The sequence below is a fragment of the Tachypleus tridentatus genome, chromosome 12, assembly GCF_004210375.1.
Source record: "Tachypleus tridentatus isolate NWPU-2018 chromosome 12, ASM421037v1, whole genome shotgun sequence".
NCBI lineage: Eukaryota > Metazoa > Arthropoda > Merostomata > Xiphosura > Limulidae > Tachypleus > Tachypleus tridentatus.
The window spans coordinates 108094104-108120399 of NC_134836.1; the positions used below are offsets into that span (position 1 = coordinate 108094104).

A 26296-nucleotide genomic window follows, 5' to 3' on the forward strand; every position below is an offset into this window, starting at 1 on the left:
CTTTATCCTTATCTGCAAAGAAATAAAATAACAAACTGCTTTACTCAGTATTGTGTTCTCGTATTACTACACTGCTGGCCAAAACCTTAAGGCCAATGAACATAAAGAAAAAATATGCATTTTGCGTTGTTAGACTCAACCACTTAATTGAGTAGAACTTCAAAAGACGAAAATAAGGAGATGAAAAATAAAAATCTTTTTTTAGCATTTAATAGGAAAAATGTGAACACTATGACATTAGCCTAAATACCAGTTGGTCAAAAGTTTAAGACCATACTGAAACAAAGCGTTAATCGGTAAATACATAACGAAATTTAGTTATTTGTGTTCAAGCATTAGCGTTGTCAACATCTCCTACTGATATCTCCTGTGTTACATTGGGTAAACACATGGCAAAGGCTAAAAAGTTGACAGAGTTTGAACGTGACAAAATTGTCGAGCTGCAAAAGCAAGGTCTCTCTCAACATGCCATCGCTGGTGAGATTGGGCGTAGTAAAACTGCTGAGTGATACGGAACGAGAATTTCAAGTGGTCGGCCCAAGAAAATTTCGCCGGCGTTGAGCAGGAGGATTCGATCGGTTGTCCAGCAAGACACCAGCCGATCGTCGAACCAGATTAAGGCCCTTACGGACAGAGAATGCAGCACAATAACAATAAGACGGCATCTACGAGTGAAGGGCTTTAAAAATCGTAAACGTCTTCAAAGGCTACGCCTACTTCGACACCATGAAGAGCTCGGTTAAACTTTGCTGATAAGCACTAAACATGAGACGTAGAAAAGTGGAAGAAGATTTTGTTCTCTGATGAGAAAAAATTTAACCTGGATGGTCCAGCTGGTTTCCAATGTTACTGGCACGATAAGGATATCACACCAGAGACATTTTCTACACGACACAGTGGAGGAAGTTCCACCATGATCTGAGGTGCTTTCTCCTTCCATGGAACAATGGAGCTTCAGGTTATACGGGGGCGTCAAACAGCAGCTGGCTACACTGGCTTGTTGGAGAGAGCATCCTTATTGACTGAAGGCTCTCGCTTGTGTAAAAATGACTGGATCTTTCAGCAGGACAACGCTGCAATCCACAATTCCCGCAAGACAAAGGACTTTTTCATGACGAATAACGTGATTCTTTTGGTATGGTCTTAAACTTTTGACCAGCTAGTATTTAGACTAATTTCATAGTGTTCACATTTTCCCTATTAAATGCTGAAAAAAGTTTTTTTTTATTTTCATCTTTCAAAGCTCTACTCAAATAAGTGGTTGAGTCTAATAACGCAAAATACATATTTTTTCTTTATGTTCATTGGCCTTAAGATTTTGGCCAGCAATGTATATTACGTTTTGCCTAATATGACTAATAATAGAAACGACACAGATGTCACATTTTCTGTTTCCAAAATTTAACTTTCGTAATTATTTCAGTTATAGCCGAGCACCATCAGTTACGTTTAATGAAATGTAAAATCGAAACTTGGAAAAACTATATAAAAGACGCATTTCTTGAACCTTCTGCAACGAAAGTTCGTTTGGTAACAAAATGTTTAAACTACTTCAGTCTAAAAAATAAAATAGAAAACTAACTCAAAGATATTAGTTTGCAGGTATAACAAAAATCAGCATGTTTTCATTGCTAAAAGAACTCGATTTATTCAAAATGAAGTTATGCTTTCACTGGTTAAAGGCCTTGATATGTTTTTAAACAAAAAACTACGTTTTCACTGATAAAAAAATGCATACAAAACGACACAAATTTTTTTCATTTTTTAATTTTTTTATTTTACTTGTTTGTTTTGAATTTCGCGCAACGCTAAACGAGGGCTACATTCGTTTTTTTAATGAGATACGTAAGAAGTCATACCAAACAGAAATCGATTTTTTATTATAAAGCATCAGACAAAAACAAGTCTTTAGATCTATCCGAATTGAATTTTTAATTATTTTTGTAGAGAAAGTTTTTTTTTTGTTACACCACCCTAATTTTTACGGCGTAAACTTGTAAGGGTTCGCGTATTTTGCCTTATCTCAAATATGCAAGTTTTATGCATTAAAATCATAGCTCGCTCTACTGTTCAACTGAAATATATTGAACAAAGTGCTGAAACTAAGCATAACTTATTATCTCATGATCAGTTAGATGGTTTAAGCAAGAATACAAGTAGTAACTACAAATGTGACGATCTGAGGGGTGAGGGGGTACGTAAAAAAATGTGAGAGGTAAAGAAACAAAACCGGGAAGTTTCTGAAGGAAGTTTTTTTTCTACACGGTGTGTTCTGTAGGGTTAATGATTAGATACGACCGTTTGTGTAGCATTTAAAGCACATTTTTGAACACCTATGATACAAGGGAATTTTAAGGTCTCAATATAGCGTTTCGGACGTGTCTGTATTTTCCTTTTGAAACGAACTATCAGACATGTATATACGACGAAATACATATATATTTTATTTCCACAGAGTTCAACTGTTCTAGTGAATGACACGGATTACTGGACTGAATTAAAATAGTAATGGGCAGGAACGTGGTGACGAAACCGCTTAATGTCTGCATGTATTTTGTTTCCATTAAAATTTAATGATGAAAAATGGCGTTCATATTTTATTTTCATATGAGCTGACAATACATTATACTGTTGACTTAAAAATTCACAACCGTCACTCATCTTACGTTTCCAGCGTTTCGTTTGTATCTCCTGTCAATATCTTATATTTTGTGTTGTGTTCTGCCAATACTTAAGGCCCTACATGTTTTTGCATTAACAGGAATTACTTACTATACAAATTTAAGGTTTCATCCGAAACCATTTTGATAAGGTCCAGTCGTTACTGGGTATTCTACTTTGTTTATCATGGAGTAGGGTCTCATAACCGGTTCATAAGACTTTAATCCCAAAGAAAGATAGTGGGGTATAGGCTGTACCACAGACGTCGGGATAGACACGTCACTCGCCCGTGGCTCCACGAAAGCTGCTCTGATGTGTCCAGTAGGTACACCATAGGGAAAGTCGATTGATTTAGAGGATGCGTGATTCTTTATCGCTAGGTATTCTCTGAATCGATTCCTTTGGGACGTAAAAGGTGAATATGGAAAAACAGATGTCGAAGAAAAGCGGAAAGAATGGTGTGGAAGGTTTTCCTGCGAGTCCTCAGCAGACATTATATGATGAACTGGTAAGTGGAATGCCGAACCTTGAGGAGGACCTAGGAAAACATTATTAAGAGTTATTGAGTTTTCAATAGGAGTACAAAGTTAAACTGTTAAATCTATACGAATTCTACACACAAATTTCTCTAAGCAAAGAAAGCTTAGTCAGTAGAGGTTTTTACGGATCACTTGTTTGTATAATTACATGAAGAGATAAAGGCAGGTGATGAAATGGAATATAAATTCAAAACAGGAAGTAAGTCTCATTGGCCTGGTGTAAACCAATCAGATTTTCATAATTATATATTATCCCGAGTATTCAAATTTTTCTAGCGCAAAACAACAATCGTGGCAAAATAAGACAAAATACTGAGTTAGAACAAAGATTTCAAAAATGTATTTTCAAACATAAGATGAGTAAGAGCGGATCGTACTTATGTTTATGAATGTTCGGAACATAAAAAAATATTCTCCAGTGTTTCTCAACTTTTTCATAATATCAAAATCTAAAAGGTTATCCGTTTCAACGCTTTTTTCCATAAATACTATGAAGTATTTTGGAACATCGGGGTGTATTAACTGTATGGTGACCTAAACTTTGAGTTTTTGTTTTACTTACTGACTTCACCTGCAACATTTGATTTTTTTCTGAATATTTTGCACTTCATACCAAATGGCTACCTCCCCCCGTGACGGATCGAAACATATTTTACGGACTTACAATACTAAAATCCAGAATTGGATTCCCTCTGTGGACAAACCTTTGGTAGCTTTATGATAAAACAACATCACTGAACAGATAGAGCAAAATGTTCATTAAAAGTTTCCAACGAGTCAGTAACGTCAGATTAGTGTGATTTGGTTTGAAATTTGCGCAAAGCTACACGAGGGTTATCTGCGCTAGTTGTCCTTAATTTAGTAGTGAAAGACTAGAAGGAAGGCAACTAGTGATAAACACCCACCGTCAATTCTTGGACTAGTTTTTTACCAACGAATATTGGGATTTAACGTAAACATTCTAATGCCCCCAAGGCTGAAAGGGATTAGAACACGCGACCCTCAGATATGTGAGTCAAGCGCCCTTAACCACCTGGCCATGACGAGCTCGTCAGCTTAATATCGAAATTTGATTTCACATTTCTAACGCTCTCACAGTTTGAAAATGCAGTAAATGATCAGAAGCATAATCTCTAGAACCTCGGATCCTTCGATCCAAAGTCCGATAAGTTAACACCAGGCTGCGCTCTTTTCTTCTTTTACAAAGAAGTACTCTTTTTCGCATTTTGCAATAAAGTTATAAATTCTAAAAAAAAAAAAAAATTCACAATATCTTTGTGAGAATAAAATGCTAACTTGAAACATTCCAGAGAAAATAAGTAATTATACAACTTAATAAAGAGAGCGCCCTCTTCGGTTATCAAAAAGTAGTCCCCCGCTAGTACATAGGCAAGTGTACGGACTTACAACGCTAAAATCATGGGTTCGATTCCCCTCAGTGGACTCAGCAGATAGCCCCAGGTGGCTTTGCTAAACGAAACACACACACACATCAAAAATATTCATCAAGCAAAATTGATTTAATTTTTAAAATTGAAAATTTCATTTTATATTTTTATATCTTATGTTGTTCACTAAACATTTGTGTTGCCTACTACACATTTGTATTATTTAAGTAATGAGTATATAATATCTGACAGATAGAGTGTTTACACTTAAAAAAAGAAAGAAAATCACCAAAGTTCCTTCCCCGTGTAAAATAAACAAGAGATAATCCGTATCAAAACTATGAACGCATTGCATTTTGTATAGTTTAAATTTAGTTTGTTTGGAATTTCGCGCTAAGCTACTCGAGGGTTATCAGCGCTAGCTTTCCTAATTTAGCAGTGTAAGACTAGAGAAAAGGCAGCTAGTCATCTCCACCCACTGCCAAATCTTGGGCTACTCTTTTACCAACGAATAGTGGGATTGACCGTAACTTTATAACGCCCCCACGGCTGAAAGAGCGAGCATGTTTGGGATGACGGGGATTCGAACCCGAGATCCTCAGATTACGAGTCGAGTGCCTTAACCACCTTGCCATGCCAGCCCTAAGAGTCCTTTGTAAGTTCATGCAAAATAATAAATGTAATAACACAGTGGTACTTACTCGTCTGGTGGTTATTTTTGACGTTGAATTCTCCATACATTCTTAATCTAGACGAAGGCCTTGAGGCCAGTGATGGAATCTTACACACACTGCACACACAGGAACGAGGCTTTGTATCAACCAAGTCCGATTTCGTTTCTGAGGGCAGGAAAATAAACAAACTATTACACGTAGTCTCGTAATTGAAGAAAATAACTATCAATATAGAAATGTTAGAGTTATTAATTATTTGTAATTAATTGTCTTAATTCATAGTTTTCGTTAAAATCAGTGATATGATTTTGTGAGTAATTTTAACTATTGTTCCGGGAAAATGTTATAGAATTGTAATCATATTGTTTGTAGCAATACTTCAACAAAAAGACTCAGCCGTTTTCACTTGCAAACATGTTTTCTTGTTCAATTTGGATTGTAATGATTTCTTGATTGCGAACGAAACTATTTGATTTCATCTTCCCTCCTGCTATTACAACGATAAGTCTACGGATTTACAACGCTAAAAATTAGGAGTTCGATTCCCTTCGATGGTCTCAGCAGATAGCTCGATGTGACTTTACTAAAATAAAACATACAGATTTAAAATTACGTAAGTAGGTCAACATTTAATATTCGTAACATGTTACAATGTTCCCCACTCGTACAGCAGTAAGTCTTCGGATTTACAAGGCTAAAATTATGGGTTCGATTCCCCTCGGTGGGTTCAGCAGATAGCTCGATGTGACTTTCCTATAAGAAAACACAAACATTTCAATTACGTATGGGTCAAAATTTAATATTAGTAACACGTCACCATGTCCCTCATTGGTGAAGCGGTAAGTCTACGAATTTACAACGCTATAATCAGGCGTTCAGTTCTCCTCGGTAGACTCAGCAAACAGGCCGATATGGTTGCGATATAAGAAAACACACATACACGTTACGATATAATCTAATGTTTTGTGAACAATATTTTATAAGCTCATTCAGTGTCATGCATTAGTTTTGCATCCTGAGCTAACATCCTGCAAGGCATATTTTATATAATATGTAATACTACTAGATAAATATACATTCAAACATAAGCGTCGTTAACAAAGACCATTTCTTTGATCTGCTGTTCAAATAAATTTGCGAATGCAGCCTATCAAGTCAAGCAGCAGCTAATGGAAATGAAAAAAAAATTATGGCCTGTCAACCTCTGGTGGCATACTGGAGGAATATACGAGTGTGTCCCTTATAATCAGTTATTTTACCAACTTCTAGGTTTCAATAATTCCTTACCGCACCACGTGAAGGACCTTACAAAAACATTCAATCGATATACTGTCTGATAACCAGATATATAATCAGAAAAGTGTGGTTTTATTACTGCTTAGGGTGAAAACTGATTCTGTGTTTGTTGTTGTTAAATTATTAAAAACAATAATAAGACATTTTACCCTGATTACGTGTTTGAACTATTGCAAAGTATTTAGGATGTTGTAAAAATATGGGAAATAGATTTACGACAGAAATTGAGTTTTTTAATATTTTTAAAGGGTAAATAATATTGACCTGCCAACAATGCTTATTTATCATCCTGATGGATAAGGGCCTTTCCAAGCAATACTATAACAATCTACCAATCTCATATTCACCAAAATTGGTTCAAAGAACACTACACTGATCTCAATTAACTTCCTTGCCAGATGAATCAACAAATTTCAGTTCAAAGTAACTTTTTAGGATGTTTGTATTAAATAATTTATTTGGACTATGGCGACAATACGATATTTTAAATTTTTTTGACGCGAAGGCTTTTGGCTTCATTACACTGCACAACAAAGTTTTTGCTTCTTGAACACTGTTGGGTGTTCATTACAGATTTTTGGCTGCTGATCACGAAAGTCACATCTAAATTTGCCCATCACGTACTGTTTCATCGAAATCTTCAGTTTCACCAGGACATTGCTACAATGGAAAAACGATATCAGGGCAACTGGAATCCATCAATGCTTGATGATTACTGTTGGAGGCTCGGCACTGCCAAACGTATTAAGGCGTTCGACTCGTAATCCGAGGGTCGCGAGTTCGAATCCCGGTCGCACCAAACATGCTCGCCCTTTCACCCGTGGGGGCGTTATAATGTGACGGCCAATCCCATTATTCGTTGGTAAAGAGTAGCCCAAGAGTTGGCGGGGATGGTGATGACTAGCTGCCTTTCCTCTACTCTTACACTAGTAAAATAAGTACTATTAAAGTGAACAGACAGAATACATTAGTGGAATTGAATTTTAAAATTAACGCCATTTTTCTTTCCAAATATTTTGTAACATAGTTCTGAAATTTCTTAGCCCATACTCTACACGTAATAAAACATAAGTAAACCCCTCTACTTACAGTAATACTGCAAGTACTGTTACAGTCTTTTAGTGTTATTAAATGACAGTTACATTTACCATAAAACAACAAAATATATCATTGATGACAGAGGAGGAACTCTAATTTAAGCACGCGTCCAAGTTAGTTGGCAAGCTATAACACATTTCTGTGTCTTTAATATCCTCATAAGAAATACACTAATGGACATTGATAGCAAGGAGAAGTTATTGCTATAATGACTACAGGAAGGTGTATCATGTAATGAATATTTTAGTTTAACTAAAGAAAACTGCTTTCTTGTATAAAGTATAATGAAATGAGATATGTAGATGATAAAGACATTAAATTGTGTTTTTAACAGCACTAGACTTTTAGATATTACTAGTGCATCAAATGTTTTGTTGCAATGGTTATTACTAGTTTATCAGAAGTTTTATCGTGATACTTATTGTTAATGTATCAGAAGTTTCACTGAAACAGTTATTACTACAGTATCAGAAGTTTTATTGTGATAGTTATTACTATGGTCCGACATGGCCGGGTCGGTTAAGACGATCGACTCGTAATCTGAGGGTAGCGGGTTCGAATCACCGTCGCACCAAACATGCTCGCACTTTTAGCCGTGGGAGCGTTATAATGTGACGATCAGTCTCACTATTCATTGGTGAAAGAGCAGCCCAAGAGTTGGCGGTGGGTGGTGATGACTAGCTGTTAAATTAGGGACGGTTAGCGCAGATAGCCCTTGAGGAGATTTACGCGAAATTCAAAACAAACAAGCAAGTTATTACTAGCATATCAAAAGTTTCTTATAATAGTTATCACTACCGTATCAGAAGTTTGTTGTAAAACAACAGATGAACTATTGACTCTCACAAAATTAGTCTGATATACGAACTATTTTACCAAACGATACTGGTAGGTAATTTACTATGATTTCTAAACAACATTTCAAGGCCCAAGTTTTGTAAACAATTCTGAAATTGTTCATTATATTCTGAGCTAATAACCAATTGGTTCACAATGAGCAGTTCATGTTGGTAAAAATGTGTTGTTTTTTTACACTAGCTGCTGTTCACATCAAAATTCAAATAGTAACAATCATTCGTTAAGAATCCGTTTATTTAAAGCTGGAAAATTGTGTTTCTGAAAAAAAATCACTTAAATTTGAATGTCAAGTCATTCACAAGGTATCGATTTAGTTCAAGTCTGGAAATTTGTATCATAAAAGCTCAGAAATCCGAATGTTAACTAGTCTATCTACTTAACCCGCGGAGAGGAATCGAACCGCTGATTTTAGCGTTGTAAATCCAAAGACATACGATTGCACTAGCGGGGGGGCTTAATCATAAGGAATCCACGCAGTTCAAGTTTAGAAACCTATGTTATAAAAATATGTTTTTGAAAAAACAAGCAGACAAATTTACTTAAAGTAACTTTCAAGAATTTTACGGTTGTAGACAGACACAAAATGGCACATAAATAAATTTGTATTCCTTGAATATTGTGCATTATTGTATTTGACCTTACGATAAAACGTCAGAGATTTAGGTTTGAATTTCGCACAAAGCTACACGAGGACTATCTCCGTTAGCCAACCCTAATTTTGCAGTGTTAGACTACAGGGAAGGCAGCTAGTCATCACCACCCACCGCCAACTCTTGAACTACTCTTTTACCAACGAATAGTGGGATTGAATGTAACATTATAACGCCCCCACGGCTAAAAGGGCGAGCATGTTTGGCGTAACCGGGATTCGAACCAACGACCCTCAGATTACGAGTCGAACGCCTTAATCACCTGGCCTATGGATTTGTGAGCTTTTTACTAAAGTAAACAATGCATTTGTATTGGAAATCAGCGAAAAACCTCTAAGAAATACAGATATATACGTTGATACATAACATATTTGGACTTGAATTATTTTTCTATGGAATCATTAACTTACATTAAATTAAGTTGATAAACTATAAGCTTTACCAAACACTTTCATTACCTCTGATAATTTGTTTGTTTGTTTGTTTTTCGAGTTTAGTTAACAATATAGAAAACAAATGTTGATGCATTAACCAAGCCCAGAATTAACAGGTACAGAAACAATAAATATATTATAGGCTTGGCCTGCTGGTTAGGGAACTCGACTCGCAGTGTCGAATCCCTTTCCTAAACATGCTTGCCTTATTAGCCATGGGGGCGTTGTAATGTTACAGTTAATCTTTATATTCACTGGTAAAATGTAGCTCAAGAGTTGCCGGTGGATGGTGTTAGCTAACTGTATTTTCTTTAGTCTATCACTTTAAAATAGGGTTTCGTTTGGTTTTTGAATTGCGCGCAAAGATACGCGAGGACTACCTGTGCTAGCTCTCCCTAATTAAGCAGTGTAAGCCTAGAGGGAAGGTAGCTAGTCATCAGCACAACCGCCAACTGTTGGGCTACTCTTTCACCAGTGAATAGTGGGGTTGTCCGTCACATTATAACGCCCCCACGGCTGTAAGAGCGAGAATATTCGGTGTGATGGGGATTCGAACCCGCGACCCTCAGATTACTAGACGAGCGCCCTAACCACCTGGCCATGCCGGGCCTATTCAAAGTTAAAGACGACTACCGGAGATATTTCTCGAGTAGCTTTTAGCGAATTAAATAAAACAAACAAACAAACAAACAAACTTTTTTCTTACATCTGCGTTGGAAGGTATAATGGGAAATACATGTAGAAGTTTACTTGATTGCGATATATCCTGTGTCTTAAGACACTTAATAACGCTATGAAGACCTTCTTTTATCGGAACGTGAGGAAAAGCATTGATATTAATAGATCCACTAGAGACATCTGGTAGTGTTCTGAACATTCCTGGAATAGCGTTGTACAAGGGTTTTGCTAACGAAACATTTGTCACAGTTACTGGAAAAACTTGTCTCGAAATCTGCTCATGTCCCCAAACTCTCCAGAACTCTTTAACCACAGGTTCTATCCCAGGGCTCTGTAATGAAATTCCACGATATTTAATATTAAGCTTTATTTTTTTCTGAAATACAAATAAATAAAATATATTTTTATCGTTCGTTTTTTGAGACTAATTATTAGTTTTAGATCCACAGTAACACGTATTCAACATAAACTACAATTACCAGAAGGTACAATGGTTTTTAACAAACTTGAAATATAAGAAAAGAGAAAATTAAAAGAAATTATTAAATTTCAAACATTCAGTCTTTGAATTAAAACTACCTACATCTGCGGTTCCCTAATTATGGGTCGTTAGAAGTTTGGGGTTTTGCTGTAAATTCAGACTCAATAAACCAAACAAATTTTTACCTTAAAGTTATTTACGAATAACGAACCTAATATGTTTTTGCAGAAACACAAAAAGTTATCATTAGAATATATTCAAATATTTTATAACACTAAACCCTGTTGTCCATATCGACATGGATCCCAACAAGTTGTTTGGCTACTCAGTTGATTCATGGATTGAAACAAACACTGGAAACCTCTGTCCTACGAATAAAATATATAATTAGGTGTACTTGTGTAAGGTACCTGAAATTATTTTGTTTCAACAGTAAATAAAATCAAAATTAAGCGTAAAAATATTTCTATTTCTTGCTTTTTATAGTTTGCGTTTGATGCTGCGTTGTAGCTTACAGCGTGCATTATTACACTCGTGATCCATGGCGTGCGCACGTTTCACTGATGTCACGACAGTAAAAAATTTTTATTCTTTGTAATTTGATACTGACGATAACCCGAATAACCCGAAGTTAACCTGCTGCTACTGGTCGAAATATCTTTGTAAGCCAGTCACGTAATTTTCCAATTTGAAAAACAAACAAACAAACCTGCTTATATCATTTAATAATTCTGTAAGGTCCTCAGTCAACAGCCCCCCCCCCGCTAGTACAGCGGTATGTCTTCGGATTTACAACTCTAAAATCAGCGGTTCGATTCCCTTCGGTAAGGTTAGCAGATAACCCAATATGGCTTTGCTATAAGAAAACACACAGTCAACAATAACACTACCGTTTTGATCTTCGAAACCAGTTTGTTATTTCAATAGCTTATTCATTTTGTATCCTGGTACGCCCGATGAAGGGTAAACACGATCTGCTATGTTCACCATCCATGTAATAGGCAAGGGTTAAGCCTACTTAAGTAATCGTGTTGAAATGGCTTATTGGGTTGCTCTGTTTATCATAGACACGAGTGAGCCGTCGGTCACAGCCATGTGCTTTTAAAAGAAGCTGACAAAACAGGATTCGTGTAATAACAAACCTGATATTATGTTGCCCGCTGAACCTGTCAACTGCAACCCGAAGTGTCGAGTGACTATCACGTACAACTCTGTCAGTACCTTCTGCTAGTGCTCTGAACGGTTTCATGTTAATAATTATTAACGTACTTTATTAAATATATTGTAATTTTAATAAATAGACCATGTAAAATTGATGTACATTATTTTTTGAGCCACGAAAAATTTGTTGACAGTAAGTAAATTATATCTCCAATTATTGATATTTTTGTTGTATTTGAAATTTGAATTCCATGAAATGACTTGTTTTGTTTCCTTTGTCCACAAAGGTATCACCTCAAGACAGTTCACTTAGTTATTTATCATGTATATCCTCTACAGAATATAGTTTTACTTCCCTCGTAACATTTAATCTCTCATTTTAAAGGAAGGTAAACCTGCGTGACTAAATGTTTAAATTCAATGCAAAGTAACCACGTAAGAAATCATTAATGCAATTCAAACTTTGGTAAATGTTTCCATAAGACAAAAGCAAGGCTATGAATATCTTTCATATTAAAACTGAGAGCGAATGACGAATAAAGACGAGCTTTTCTTTCCATTTGTCACTCGTGTTTAAATTTATATTATGATAGCGAGGACAAACATCAATCAAAATAGAAGGAAAGTTTTAAGCTTTAAATGCTACAGTTTGAAACCAAACTGTTTTTGATTTAACAAAATTAACCCAGGACATCTTAACAACGTAAAGGTAAACCATAACATTTCAACAACGTAGGCTTGGCATGGCCAGGTGGCGTTCGACTTCTAATCTTAAGGTCGCGGGTTCGAATCCCCCTCACACCAAACATGCTCGCCCTTTCAGCCATGGGGGCGTTATAATGTGACTATCAATCCCGCTATTCGTTGATAAAAGAGTAGCCCAAAAGTTGACGGTGGGTGGTGATAACTAGCTGCCTTCCCTCTAGTCTTATACCCCTAAATTATGGAAGGCTAGCTCAGATAGTCCTCGTGTAGCTTTGCGCGAAATTCAAGAAACAAAATAAATCGACAATGTAAAATTAAACTGGAACATGTCAACAATGTCCATAAGAGTCTAATCTAAATAAAAACAAAAACCTTGAGTGTCATTCGATAATGGTTTTATCCAACCAAAGTTATGTACATATTCCTACGTATTTAAAAAGGAAAACATTCACATTTTCGAATGACAAGAAGAGACGAATGCTTTAATAATTGCTACTGTTATTGCAATACATAACGCAATAAGTATGATAGACGGGCATTTCGAAAACAACCACAAAATTACTACAGGTTTAAAAACACCGGTTTGACAGCACAAATCAGGTTGACAAGGTATCGCATGGTATATACAGACGCCGAGTGATATAGGTGACGCTTGCATCGACAACAGAAAATCAAAAAACAAATAAAACTTTAATCAATATGACAAAACAGAGATTGCAGTACAACATACCCGCACTCGTACAGTTAGTATACTGTGAACAGGGCCTTAAGGCACCATGATTAACTATTTAATTCTATGATGTTGAATGTTGTTAGTTCAAGAATGCTACGTATCTTCCTCTGCAAATCTCGTGGCTCACGACCTCTTTAATTATTTTTTTCTTTTAGCCTCTTTCTATTTGCTTTCTTCTCGTGCAGTTTTCGTCTCGTGCAGTTTCGTGTATTGCTTTCTTGGCATTTCGAGCTAGTTTCTTTTTTCTCAGCTGTTCTAAAAAACTTTTGAAACACATGCAACTTGTACTTGAACTCTTGTTTTTGGTTTCTTAATTAACCTCACGCACAGATTGAGGATTTTCACCTCATGTAAAAAGACATCACCGTTTGAAAGTGTTAGAGCTTTTAAACCATTTCTATTTAGCCTCATAATCCCTGGAATTACTTAAAATTATTTCATATGATTTTAAACACAATTTTTCTGAACTGTTTGTGCACCAAACTGGTTATATATTTTGTTGGTTTCTGAACTGTTTGTGCACCAAACTGGTTATATATTTTGTTGGTTTATAGTAACACAGCTGTCGTACAAAATATTCAAAGCAAGTTCGTCAATATTACAATTAAACCCTTTAACTATTATTGTGATTCCTTACGAAAAATAATTGTTTCACCCGATTGTTTTGGTGATTTATGTACACCAAATGCTGCCACAGGTAGAAACATGATATTACTCAATACGATGTCTTCTTCAGTGAGGAACCGTATTCACAAATAAAACGGTTGTTTGAGGGTTAAATATACAAAATAATAGAGTTATTATTGAAAGGAGGCCAAAACCTGTTGTTCTAACCCTAATGGTCACTTCTATCTGATAACTGAAGTACAGTTGTACCAAAACTAAATACTGTGAGTTAAAAAAGAACTGAAAATTCTACTATTTCTAAAAATATATGTTAGATATTATAATTATATTTGCCTTGCTTCATAAAATAGGCATCCGTTGTGCATTTCCTAAATACAAAAGTAACATATAAAGAGTACACAGGAGACTTATTCTGTTAAATAAAGACTGTAAATGAAAGTATTGTTTGACAAATATATTTAAGTTATACCAAAACAAAATCTGTAACAGAGGGTTGGATACTTTATACTAAAATTATGTAATGTAAATTAGCTAGTCACGCAAAATAAAGTTGCAATGGAACGGCGTGGATCAAAACTACACGTTGACATTGCTTGGAGTTTTATAGATAGTATTATACCACCGAAAATTGGTCATTTTGAGGGATTTGCTGTATCAATCCTTTCTAGTACATAATATTTATTCATTCAGACCATTAAGATGTTTTCAGATCAAGAATTTAGTGTTTTCAAAATAAGGATTTCCATTATACTGGCAGGGATCTTCATTATCCATTATCAGTGGTAGGGATCAATCTGGGGTACCAAGACCAATCCACAAAGACACATGAAATACGTCGTGCCCTAATCACGCTAAGCAAACGTGCCATCTTTTAACAGGTGGAAATCTGTGAAGATAAACACCAGTAGTAAAAGCCGTTAACTCTTCCCAAAAAACAGTGCACAGCATAATCAAAAAAATATCTTCTTCTGGAAATGAGGTCAACAGTGTCTGAGATCACCAAAATAAGGCTTCCAACCATACCATTATTCAATCGTTGAATACTTCAAGCAACTGGAGAATCAAATAGGCATTTATGTCATTACATATGAAGACATGCTGACAACTTGCGAGACGCAGCGCCTATGGACTTTCATACGCCTTGACTGTTGAAAGAGATAATTGAAAGCGAGCAGGGAGGACTGGTATGCTTGGCAAGACAGCCTTACGACTGAGCCTTTTACAATAAAATCTCGGCTGCAGGCCTATTGTTAAGATTCAGTCATCAGATATAACTGGATATAACGACATTAACTGAAACGACACTGTGACGTTCCAAACTCGTTATAATTTTAATATAACATACCGAACCCTCTGTGCGTGTATAGAACATTAATTCATTGGCTTTCCTTTATCTATACATAAAACTTCAATAATTTGACGTTCCATCTCCGACGCCTTAATTGTATCTTTCCACATGAGGAAGGCCATAAAATAAGAAAAGATAGTTTTACCTTAAACATCACATCAATTTGCTTAAAGTCAACACGGGAGCAATTGCGCCCTTGTAGCAGTTCCAGAACTGACAGGAAATAGGCTGGATCTGTCGTGGCTAGTTGCCTCACCACCTCTTCTATATTTCGATGCAGAAGGTCTCGATAGGATACAAAATAAGGTCGTAATAACTTCTCCTTAAAGGAAAAAAAAAACATAGGACGAAAATATGAAACATGTTTTAAAATAAATCTATCTTTACAACAGTATGTTACTAGACCCTTTGGCAACGAACACAAATGACGAAAAATTGTTTGACACATTTGAAACGTGTAACACATGTGAACTCAGTTTTCTTTATTTTATCCACAGGAAAGCGGCTTTCCTTTTCCTTCAACTTGTTTCGGATCTTATTCTTGGTAAAATTCTCGAAATTTATTGGTTGATTTTCGCGAAACGTTACTTAATTATTCGAGAAACGAATGAAATAAAATCTTAAGGAAGAATCAATTGTATGGTCATAAATCAGCCAGTTAATTCACATTCGTGGAACATTAATTTATGCGTTTGAAACGTAACATAATTCCCTCTACCGTATCTCTAAGCCTCTAATCCTACAGAATAATATATACCATGTTTAATTACAGAATAAACATTTTGTGTGGCGAACTAGTACTTCAATAAAGACGGATTTCTTATTGTTAATATTCCATAATTTTCAAGTCATGGGATGTATCTAGTCAACATCACGTACCGCCAATTATTAGGCTACTTTGTAAAACCGAATAGCGTTATTTGATGGTCACTCCTATAATGCGCACGCGGCCCTAGAGTGCGGTGCGCAATTTGTTTGGTGTTTTAATGAGACACGAACCGCAGACCGGCACGTTAACCACTGAGCTGTGTTCAGCCCTTAAACAAAGATATTACTAATAGACTCCCTCCAGAGGCACAGCGGTATGTTTGTGGACACACCCCGCTAGTAACTGGGTTTTGATACCCGTGGCGGACAGATAACAGATAGCCCATTGTATAGTTTTTTATGAAATTAACAGAACTACGCATGGCAGCATATCAAATTTATACGTTTTCATCAGACTTTTATCTGAAATATAAAAGTCTGTGATTAAAATACAATATATACCGTAAACTGGGACATTTAATCCTGATACGTCAAAATAAGTATGATCCAGTAGTTTGAGAATTAGAAGTGTTCTATTGAATTGTTGCTTAAGACTTTTAATTATGTATGCTGTTTCTTTATCTCCACAAATCCCAACCTGTCTTTATTCCCTGCCCCTTACGGTTTACTGAAATTTGATATAGAATAAAGGTTTTGTATTTTTCTTGAACTTTGGATCCAAAGTTCGAGTTTCATTATCGTAACGGAAAAGTTGTGCTCTGCAATTTGGAGTTGTAGGTGCATTATAAACGTGACAGTCAAATCCCATTGTTCGATAAGATCGGCCCAAGAACTGGCAGTGAGTGGTGTTAATTATCTGGCTTCCCTCAAGTTTACCATTTATCAATTAGGGTCAGCTAGTACAGATAGTCTTGGAGTAACCTTGCGCAAAAAATCAACAAACAACAACAACCATTTTGTTAACCTCTTATGTACAAACAGCAACTATTTTTTATCGACCTCTTCTGTACAAACAGCAACTATTTTTGTTAACGTCTTCTGCACAAACAACAACTATTTTTATTAGTCTCTTCTGTACAAACAACAAATATTTTTGTTAACCTCTTCTGTAATTCATATTCTCTCCTGAAAAAAAAAAAGCGTAAAAGCGTGAGAGCTTATAACCTTATAACTTATGGATCAATCCCCGTGACGGACCCTGCGCAGTTAGCCCATTGTTTAAATTTACACTGAAAAAGTAGACAAACAAACAGCAGACCAATAACTCCAGTCATTAAAACCTCGTGCTTAGTTATACACCTTTCTGAAATAACCAAATATTTCATATAAGTTATAATCCCATTCGTCAGAGAATCTCTAATAGAAAAAAAAAACAAAGCAAAATTCCAAGTAAGAACAAAATATATTAAAAACAAATCTACACACATAAACATGTGTTCGTAAAAAAAAAACCTCTGCGAAGAAGAAATGCAAATTATTGTACTGTGGTCATGATTACTTTCATATTTAAATTCACAGTTTATCCAACATTATGAATTTACACTAAAAAACATGTAGACTAACACGGTTACAACTGACAATGTTTCTTACCATGGTTCTGGTTTGTTTGTTTTTCTATTTTCTGGTTATTGCTTTTATGAGGGACGCGTCTGAAATTTTTTCTCAGGCAATTTAAACCTGAATATTCACTATTATGGTCACGAATAATATCATTAAAATTTTCCAAGTACGGCAAAGTAATTCTTACCTTTGTACTCTCCGTATTATGCATAGAGCTCTCGAACTGTACATTATACGTACGTACCCGCATGACTTCAGTTCGCCACCTTACAGCGCATCAAGGAAACACGGCGTAGCAGTTTCTGTCACAATCTGAGCTGTTACTAGTCCTTTAGAACTGTGAGAGGACGGCCCTATTAGATCTTCAGAGCTCAAGATGAACTGAGGTAGGACTAATCCTACGTTTCTTTTCCATTTATACTCGTATTTAGCTTATGTCCTGCCAGTTGTTGTTTTTTTAGCTTACGGATTCCCCTTATTTATACTGATATGCAGTTTCTTCTATTCTACGATTTTTGGCTCTAAAATGAAAGTGGAAAATTTACTTCCGATCTTTGTTATACAACTAGAGTTTTTAGCATTTGTGTTAAAATGTTTCTTGCCTTGAAGAGGTCTACTTTAATTAAACGATGAACGAAAAATATCTAATTTTCAAACAAAAATTTCAGAATTACTCATTTCTCTTTGGTGTTTTTTGTTGTTATTGTTAAATATCTTTCTTTGAGATTTCTTTGTTTTGAATCTGTACGAAACACCTTTTTCCTAAACAAACGAACATTTGTTTTTATTTTGAAACATTACCCAAGTTAATAAACCGGGTTTCGATATTAGTGGTTCACAAAGCACAGATAGCCCACTGTGTAGCTTTGTGCTTAACTAAACAACCAATCGAAAAATCTAAGAACATTAAGACACATGTAGATATAAACTAATTAATTAAGTAGCTTTTTACGAGTTCGTTTTAGCAATATCAGGCCCGGTATGGCCAGGTATGTTAAGGCATTCGACTCGCAATCTGAGAGTCGCGGGTTCGAATCCCCATCGCACCAAACATGCTCACCCTTTCAGCCGTATGGGCATTATAATGTTACAGTCAATCCCACTATTCGTGGGTAAAAGAGCAGCCCAGGAGTTGACGGTGAGTGGTGATGACTAGCTGCCTTCCCTCTAGTCTTACACTACTAAATAAGGGACGGCTAGCGCGAATAGACCTCGTGTAGCTTTGCGTGAAATTCAAACGATACCACTATGTTTTAATCTTTCTGGCCCGGCATGGCCAGGTGGGTTAAGGCGTTCGACTCGTAATCTAAGGGTCGCGGGTTCGAATCCCGGTCGCACCAAACATGTTCGCTCTTTCAGCCGTGGGGGCGTTATAATGCCACGATCAATCCCACTCTTCGTGGGTAAAAGAGCAGCCCAGGAGTTGACGGTGGGTGGTGATAAGTAACTTCCTTCCCTCTAGTCTCACACTACTAAATAAGGGACGGCTAGCGCAGATAGCCCTCGTGTAGCTTTGCGCGAAATTCAAAAAACAAAATAAAATGTTAGTAATATTAAAGCAAAACATTTACTTAAAAATAATCTTAACAAGTTTCTAATTACTCTGTTATTTTAGCCAAAGTCACGAAAGTACTCTTAAAAACATGTTTCCCAATCAACAATTAGATTCAACGTAGATGGAAAAAACATATTTATATATATAACTTTACAATTACGTAAAAAAACATCAACTGTGTGATTGAAATAAATGAAATCTCGAAGTTTTAATCACAGCTGAAAAAATATGTTGATAAAGTAAATTCTTTCGAGAGGTAAATTTGAAAACATTGCTTCGACAGAACATATGTTGTATTTATGTTAAAACCAAACATTCAAAATCACGACTGAAAAGTTGAGTAACTTAGAATAATAAAAATATGCCGCGCACGTTGTTCAAAACTGATATTTTCATTAATGCAAATATTTGAAGCAGTGCCTATTTAAAAAGTAATTAATTTCCTTTAATGAGTATGAGGGTTCTTAAAGTTTCGCTCAAACGATTATTTGAGTTAGTTAAATCGTTAGTTGACTCAAAGAACTCAGGAATTAACGTTCACTTATAGAGCTATACTCGGATATGTTTAAACATTACAGTTGTCTCTCTCTCAACTTAACTGGCGTAAGAAACGTAAGTAATAGAAAGAACTGAGCAGAACAAAACTAGTGAATTTGTTTTTATCACAGCTGATTATCAATAGTTGTCATGCGATAAATTATCGAATGAAGTAAAATTGAAATCGATAACTCCCGGTTTACATGTTTAACGCTGCGATTATTACGAGAACTTACGCAATCTGCGTGTATTTACTGCATGATTCGCGTGTCTTAAGTGGAATTTGAAAGAGATTTTCATGCCTTTGATTCCACTGACTGAGCAACTATACAGTAACTGACTTTTGATTGGCATACTCCAAAGATCTTGGCCATTCGATACAAAAATGTTTATACTAATTTTTGGCACCACCAAGTGCTTTATAAATTAGGCATCGAGGAAACAGTGAATTAATTTTGGAGCATGATGGAACTGAATACACACGTGACATAAGTCATTAAATCGTTTGCTTCTGCGTATGTGTATAAATATTACGCAACCGTTTTAAAAAATTTCACATCTGAAGATGATAATGAAGAAAATTAGCATCTCATTTCCTTGGAAGTTACTTCAAAACTTTTTTTTCTGGCAGTAAAACTAGTCGTTCAATTTTTTTCAAATATAAAATAAATAAATAAAGCGACAATTTGGAAAAGGTAACCGAGTAAAAGGAGTAACATCTGGGAAAATAAGAAAAACTAAACGTTAGAAATACACCAAATACCACAACTCTTCGCAAGTTTCACATGCGGAGAAAACAACATTTGTATTTAAATAACTTAAAGCGTATAGGAAGTAAGAAAAGCGTAGAACGGAAACTGATATTCAAAGAAATATTAAAAGTTTAGAACGGGAATTGATATTCAAAGAAATATTAAAGTGTAGAACGGGAACTGATATTCAAAGATGTATTAAAAGTTTAGAACGGGAATTGATATTCAAAGAAATATTAAAGTGTAGAACGGGAACTGATATTCAAAGATGTATTAAAAGTTTAGAACGGGAACTGATATTCAAAGAAATATTAAAGTTTAGAACGGAGCTGATATTCAAAGAAATATTAAAAGTTTAGAACGGGAATTGATATTCAAGTGTATATTAAACGTTTAGAACGGGAGCTGCTATTCAAAGATGTATTAAAAGTTTAAAACGGGAACTGATATTCAAAGAAATATTAAAAGTTTAGAACGGCAACTGATATTCAAAGAAATATTAAAGTGTAGAACGGGAGCTGCTATTCAAAGGCGTATTAAAACTTTAGAACGGGAATTGATATTCAAGTGTATATTAAACGTGTAGAACGGGAGCTGCTATTCAAAGATGTATTAAAAGTTTAGAACGGGAACTGATATTCAAAGAAATATTAAAAGTTTAGAACGGAAACTGATATTCAAAGAAATATTAAAAGTTTAGAACGGGAACTGATATTCAAAGAAATATTAAAGTGTAGAACGGGAACTGATATTCAAAAATGTATAAAAAGTTTAGAACGGGAATTGATATTCAAAGAAATATTAAAGTGTAGAACGGGAACTGATATTCAAAGATGTATTAAAAGTTTAGAACGAGAATTGATATTCAAAGAAATATTAAAGTGTAGAACGGGAACTGATATTCAAAGATGTATTAAAAGTTTAAAACGGGAATTGATATTCAAAGATGTATTAAAAGTTTAGAACGGGAATTGATATTCAAAGAAATATTAAAGTGTAGAACGGGAACTGATATAATGTTTTTGGTGTGAGTGTTTATAATAGTGTTTATGTATGTTTGGTTTAGAGAAAAGTCACGTTGCGCTATCTTCTGTGTGAGACAGCCCCCGGAGTTTAGCATAGTAAGTCCGTAAACCCACGGCTGTCTCCTCTTGGGACTGGTTCTTCTGTATAAGCTGTATTATAACAATTGCTTCAAACTGAATTTCGCTTTTTTCTATCAGCCTTATAAGTATTAGGGTAATATCTAAATTTTAATATATCAAGAGAGTTCTCGTATTGCTTCGTATCATCACAAGTTGTATAACAACCGCCCGTTATATCAATACTGACTTAGTTGAAAACGTTAATATGTGTTGAGAACTCTCATCAGCTGTTTGAAATATACCTATATGTGATGGCTTTGTTGGTAAAGAATTGGCTGTGGGTTGAATGGCTATCTTCCTGCTGCTTTCCATTAGGAATGGCTAGCACAGATAGCCCTAGGGTAGAGTTGCTCGAAATTGATAAACACAAACCAAAATAAGCTTAAAAACGGTACGTACAATAATATAAATAGTGTACTCCATTTTACTAGCCCACAGCTTTGTCGGAATCTTACATTTTCTTAGAAGGCAATCTTTCAGTTCTTGATCTCACATTTAGGATTTAAAATGACAACTGACTCGAAACTGTATGTTTGTGCTTTTGTTGTTGTTGTCCTTTAGGTGTGAACACTAATTTGAAACATAATAGATATCACTAACATTTATTAAAGTAAAATACTACGAGTTGTGTGATGTTTGTTTGTTTAGAATTTCGCGGAAAGCTACACGAGTGCTATCTCCTCTAGCTGTCCCTAATTTGGCAGTGTAAGACTAGAGGGAAGGCAGCTAGTCATCACCACCCACCGCCAACTCTTGGGCTACTCTTTTACCACCGAATAGTGGGATTGACCGTGACATTATAACGCCCCCACGGCTGAAAGGCCAAGCATGTTTGGTGCGACGGGGATTCAAACCCACGATTCTCAGATTACGAGTTGAGCTCCCTAACCACCTGGCCATGCCGGGAGAGTTCAAGTCTTGTGTATGAGCTTGGTCAACGTTGAAGTTTAGCGAAGAAGTGAAGTCGCTTTACACTCGTAACGGCTTCAAATGACAGCAAAAGCAAAGGTTATCATTCGTATCAAGAGAAAGTCAGACCGAGGGCGACTGTAGCTTTGTGAGTTAGAAGGCACTGATAAGGTGTTTGAAGGGCAATGAACGTTTTCAGATAGAAAGTATAAGTTGAAGAAGAATGCAGTTAAAATAAACACGTTCTTATGTTTAACTCATTCAACAGATCAGAATAAGCTGTTTATGTTAATCTGCTTCTGCTGTTTTTTACACAAATGAAACCATTTAATATTCACACCCTGGGGAATTATCTGCCTCAGAGCCAACATGGATGTTTAGTATACAGTCGATATATTACATCGAGTACTTGGTACAGCTAACACACGATGTTGGCATATTAAGTAAAACGTGAAGTATTTTGCACACAGTTGACACAATATATTGCTATGTTAAATAAACATGTAATATTTTGTGCCCCTAACACACGATATATATTATGTTTGCATTAACAAGGAAAGGACGTAAATGTTCTTATCTATTGTTTTAAGATCTAGTATTTAAGTGAAATAAACAAATTTCTAAATTAAAACTAAAGTAAACTAGTGATCATGCGATATGTTGCATAAAATTCACTTGTCTGAGCATTTACTGATAGTGTGATGTGAAACTTTACGCTTATGTTACATTCGCTGCCACTGAAATCTGATAAAAGTACGGGCTGATAAAACCACAATGATGCTGAAATATGTCATACGATCTTCTAGTAGTGTCAATTAAGAGTCACACTTGAAGCTTTATATAAAATAATGATGGCGGTGCTATAACTGGATTTCCTGTTTGTGTCTTATGTTTGTCACCTCGATTAGAAAGCTAAACCTTATACCCTTCATCGCTTTATATTCCTTAAGGAGCACAGAAGGTATCGAAATATGATATTTTTGATAGATAGAAACATGCAGGTGGCTATCTTGCTTTGAGCTCCCCAAAGGGAACGTTCTTGAGATTATGGACTAAATTATATATGCATTGTTGAACCATTTATTTGGATTTCTCAGACTAAGTTTGAGATGAATATTAGTAACACTAACATCGAACTGTATTCATTAAGGAAGTTTACGTTGTTTGTTGCAAATAGTTAATTAAACATAATCAAATATACAGCTACTATAGATTTAGTGTTATACCATTGGTACATTTGGCATACAATTGGTATTATGTAGTTGGTATATTTGGTATAGTTAAAATTATATTGTTGGTAGGTTAGTATTATATTGTTGATATAGTTTGTACAACATTGTTGGTGTAGTTAGTGCAGTTAGTATTCTATTGTTGGTATACTTAGTAATATATCGTTGGTATAGTTGATACAGTTAGTATTGCATCGTTGGTAAAGTTGATATACTTAGTATTATATTGTTGGTACAGTTGGTATTATATCGTTGATATAACTGATACAGTTGGTATTATATTCTTTCTATAATTGATATAGTTAGTATTATATTGTTGATACAGTTGGTACAGTTAGTATTATATTGTTGTTTTAGTTAGTATAGTTAGTATTATATTGTTGTTACAGTTGATACAGTTAGTATTATATTGTTATTTTAGTTAGTACAGTTAGCATTATATTGTTGTTTTAGTTAGTAAAGTTAGTATTATATTGTTGTTACAGTTGATACAGTTAGTTTTATATTGTTGTTTTAGTTAGTACAGTTAGTATTATATTGTTGTTACAGTTGGTACAGTTAGTATTATATTGTTGTTTTAGTTAGTATAGTTAGTATTATATTGTTCTTACAGTTGGTACAGTTCGCATTATATTGTTGTTTTAGTTAGTAAGGTTAGTATTATATTGTTGTTACAGTTGGTACACTTAGTATTATATTGTTGTTTCAGTTAGTACAGTTAGCAATTATATTGTTGTTACAGTTGATACAGTTAGTATTATATTGTTGTTTTAGTTAGTACAGTTAGTATTATATTGTTGTTACAGTTGATACAGTTAGTATTATATTGTTGTTTTAGTTAGTACAGTTAGTATTATATTGTTGTTACAGTTGATACAGTTAGTATTATATTGTTATTTTAGTTAGTACAGTTAGCATTATATTGTTGTTTTAGTTAGTAAAGTTAGTATTATATTGTTGTTACAGTTGATACAGTTAGTTTTATATTGTTGTTTTAGTTAGTACAGTTAGTATTATATTGTTGTTACAGTTGGTACAGTTAGTATTATATTGTTGTTTTAGTTAGTATAGTTAGTATTATATTGTTCTTACAGTTGGTACAGTTCGCATTATATTGTTGTTTTAGTTAGTAAGGTTAGTATTATATTGTTGTTACAATTGATACAGTGAGTATTATATTGTTGTTACATTTGGTACACTTAGTATTATATTGTTGTTTCAGTTAGTAAAGTTAGTATTATATTGTTGTTACAGTTGATACAGTTAGTTTTATATTGTTGTTTTAGTTACTACAGTTAGTATTATACTGTTGTTACAGTTGGTACAGTTAGTATTATATTGTTGTTTTAGTTAGTATAGTTAGTATTATATTGTTCTTACAGTTGGTACAGTTCGCATTATATTGTTGTTTCAGTTAGTAAAGTTAGTATTATATTGTTGTTACAGTTGATACAGTTAGTTTTATATTGTTGTTTTAGTTAGTACAGTTAGTATTATACTGTTGTTACATTTGGTACACTTAGTATTATATTGTTGTTTCAGTTAGTACAGTTAGCTATTATATTGTTGTCACAGTTGATACAGTTAGTATTATATTGTTGTTTTAGTTAGTACAGTTAGTATTATATTGTTGTTTTAGTTAGTATAGTTAGTATTATATTGTTCTTACAGTTGATACAGTTAGTATTATATTGTTGTTTTAGTTAGTACAGTTAGTATTATATTGTTGTTTTAGTTGATATAGTTAGTATTATATTGTTGTTTTAGTTAGTACAGTTAGTATTATATTGTTGTTACAGTTGATACAGTTAGTTTTATATTGTTGTTTTAGTTAGTACAGTTAGTATTATATTGTTGTTACAGTTGGTACAGTTAGTATTATATTGTTGTTTTAGTTAGTATAGTTAGTATTATATTGTTCTTACAGTTGGTACAGTTCGCATTATATTGTTGTTTTAGTTAGTACAGTTAGTATTATATTGTTGTTACAATTGATACAGTGAGTATTATATTGTTGTTACATTTGGTACACTTAGTATTATATTGTTGTTTCAGTTAGTACAGTTAGCTATTATATTGTTGTTACAGTTGATACAGTTAGTATTATATTGTTGTTTTAGTTAGTATAGTTAGTATTATATTGTTCTTACAGTTGGTACAGTTCGCATTATATTGTTGTTTTAGTTAGTAAGGTTAGTATTATATTGTTGTTACAATTGATACAGTGAGTATTATATTGTTGTTACATTTGGTACACTTAGTATTATATTGTTGTTTCAGTTAGTACAGTTAGCTATTATATTGTTGTTACAGTTGATACAGTTAGTATTATATTGTTGTTTTAGTTAGTACAGTTAGTATTATATTGTTCTTACAGTTGGTACAGTTAGTATTATATTGTTGTTTTAGTTAGTATAGTTAGTATTATATTGTTCTTACAGTTGGTACACTTAGTATTATATTGTTGTTTCAGTTAGTAGAGTTAGCTATTATATTGTTGTTACAGTTGA

The 26296-nt window shown here is 34.5% G+C and overlaps 1 protein-coding gene and 1 long non-coding RNA gene across 18 annotated transcripts in view; one reads left to right on the top strand and one right to left on the bottom strand.

The window, feature by feature from the left end:
• Positions 1-2421: 2421 nt before the first annotated feature.
• The window catches only part of LOC143234291 (uncharacterized), a 68905-nt gene continuing 45030 nt past the window's right edge, over positions 2422-26296 (bottom strand). The window contains exons 7-10 of one of the 2 annotated variants that reach the window (XM_076471537.1): positions 15477-15653; positions 10349-10607; positions 5290-5427; positions 2422-3199 (exon numbers count right to left, since the gene is read on the bottom strand). In XM_076471537.1, the coding sequence (XP_076327652.1) occupies positions 2790-3199; positions 5290-5427; positions 10349-10607; positions 15477-15653 (984 nt within the window). In that variant the 3' untranslated portion in view covers positions 2422-2789. The remainder of the gene's footprint in view (positions 3200-5289; positions 5428-10348; positions 10608-15476; positions 15654-26296) is intronic. The other variant, XM_076471538.1, reaches the window with a different exon arrangement.
• LOC143234292 (uncharacterized) overlaps positions 17907-26296 on the top strand; it is an 82911-nt gene continuing 74521 nt past the window's right edge. For 14 of the 16 annotated variants that reach the window (XR_013018587.1, XR_013018588.1, XR_013018583.1 and 11 more), the window contains exon 1: positions 17912-18045. This is a non-coding gene — a long non-coding RNA (uncharacterized LOC143234292). Of the gene's footprint in view, positions 18046-26296 lie in introns of all 16 variants that reach the window. The other 2 variants (XR_013018584.1, XR_013018595.1) reach the window with 1 other exon arrangement.